We start from the raw sequence: 2,153 nt of genomic DNA, 5'->3' as shown, positions 1-2,153 counted from the left end.
ACAGATAACTCTCCCTGGGCAGTGACCCTCAGGTGTTTGAGCACCATCCATTGCCCTAGAAGGTCACTGGTTCCATTCCAGCTCAAGGCACATGCCTGCCTGGATGCCCTGTAGGTGACATGCAGGAGGCAGCTGTTTGATGTTTCTTTCTAATATCACCATTTCTCTCTCTCTCTCTCTGTTGCTCTCTCTCTTTCTCTCTCTCTCCCTTCCGTGCTTTGTGAAAAATCGTTAAAGATATTTTTAAATATGTAAAATACTTACTTAGAAAAATAGAGTCAACTCTGTGTTTTGCATATTCACATCTATATGCCTGGTTTTTCCCTAACCTGTAAATGGGTGAGAGGTAAGTTTATGTCATATGTGACCGTTTCAGAGCTTGATCCCTATATCCCTGGTCAACAAATAGTACAAATATACCTAAATAAAACCTTAAAATGTGCTTCCAAATAAAGGCCTATATAACCCTGTCTTGATAGAAAATTAAAATGATAACCCTATATGGGCTCTACCATCTCTCTCCTAATTTCCTGGGAGCACCAGCCTTGCCTCAGTGGAAGCAAATATTGGCAAGCAGAGAAAACTATAGCCATCAGAATCAACAGGAATGCTGACTGGGTCACAAATGCCACATCCTGGGACTGACTACAGGATTACACTTCCTCTAGCTTTGAGGTCTCGCCTGTTGAGCAAACCTTGAGGTGAACACCTTAGAGAGGCCAGAAGAGGACACAGACCCTTTAGATTATTTTCTCTAAGAATGACTTTAGCCACAGGAAACAGTGATGGAGGAACTGAGGACGCCTGTCCACAATGACCACACAGGTCACACGTCCTTGGTCATTTGTGGGTAATGTTCAGAAGAGGTGCGATTCAATAATTCTCTTCACACTTTCCCACTCACTATGAATACAGGGTTTCTGACCCAGTTGTAGTTCAACCTAACCCTCAGAGTCTCAATACAAGCGACACCAGCCTACGAAATGTCATTCATAATGGCACAGGGCACCTTGACAGTATGTAATACACACTGTGAACGGAGAATATAATTCACATTGTTCACAGAAGCACAACAAAGCCCTCTCACCCCCATCTTCAGGATGACCTCAGACCGCAATCACAGGAGGCACCAGGCTGCAGATGAGAACCACCAAGTCATGCCGGCTTTCTTTCCAGGTCTTGGGCAGCACTGCATTACAAGTGAATACGGGACACAGTGATTTTCTGACTCCACGCTTTGCCTTCGGAAACACAGCAGGTTGGGGATTCCCACAATGTCTGTTCGCCTGGACATGCGGACAGATCCCAAGTGTGCTTTCAAATCAATCCAGGCAATGCATAGGACCAACGAAATGAAAGGTACTAGTACATGAATAAAAGCACCTGGACAAAAAGATCATAAACCTGAGAGGTGTTAGAAAATTTCATGGGTTTGCAGGTTGGTGAATTGGAACCTGAAACAATTCATCACAGCATAAGGTGAGAGCCATGATGTCCCTGAGAGAGGTAGCTCCTCTTAGATGACGATGGGTGTGCTGGATGAACCCTCAATCAACTCCATTTCCTAGTCAGAAACGCATGAAGATCCTGCCACGAGCTTGGAGGAATCACAGTTTGCTCAGGCAGAGGTGAGAACACAGAATTCCTTTTCCCTGACCACGCAGGGGCTGTGACTGAGGCTCCCTGTTCAGGTGAGCCAGGTGGTGGAGGTGAAATCGCCTCAGCCAGGAATATTCCCACGGATTTCAATCGGGTAGTAGACCCGAGCAGCTTAGCAAGCGCCATTCAGTTATTCAAAGCATCACTTATACTTGAAATTTCATGAGGAATCTAGGGGAGTGCATGTTGTGATAAAAGGGGTTTATGTTCCATTAAATGTGTTTTAAAGAGACCTCTTCAGTGTTGTTATTATCAATGAGAAAAAGAAAGTATTCGGTGCACATTTAAAGCTTTTCTCTATTGTGAACAATCAGGTGTGTAAAAAGGTGAGTTTTTTGGCTAAAAGATTTCCCACATTCACTACACTCATGAGGCCTTTCTCCTGTGTGAACTCTCTTGTGCTTAAAAAGGTTACTATAGCATCTAAAAGATTTCCCACATTCACTGCATTCATAAGGTTTTTCTCCAGTGTGAACTCTCTGGTGTCAATGAGG

The 2,153-nt window shown here is 44.1% G+C and overlaps 1 protein-coding gene across 1 annotated transcript in view; it reads right to left on the bottom strand.

Annotated features, from left to right (window-relative positions):
- Positions 1-1,943: 1,943 nt before the first annotated feature.
- The window catches only part of LOC106694394 (zinc finger protein 551-like), a 15,700-nt gene continuing 15,490 nt past the window's right edge, over positions 1,944-2,153 (bottom strand). The window contains exon 4 of the mRNA XM_023748848.1: positions 1,944-2,145. Within this exon, the coding sequence (XP_023604616.1) occupies positions 1,944-2,145 (202 nt within the window). The remainder of the gene's footprint in view (positions 2,146-2,153) is intronic.

The sequence above is a fragment of the Myotis lucifugus genome, unplaced genomic scaffold (assembly GCF_000147115.1).
Source record: "Myotis lucifugus unplaced genomic scaffold, Myoluc2.0 scaffold_1928, whole genome shotgun sequence".
Lineage (NCBI taxonomy): Eukaryota > Metazoa > Chordata > Mammalia > Chiroptera > Vespertilionidae > Myotis > Myotis lucifugus.
This window is presented reverse-complemented; position numbering and strand designations above follow the sequence as displayed.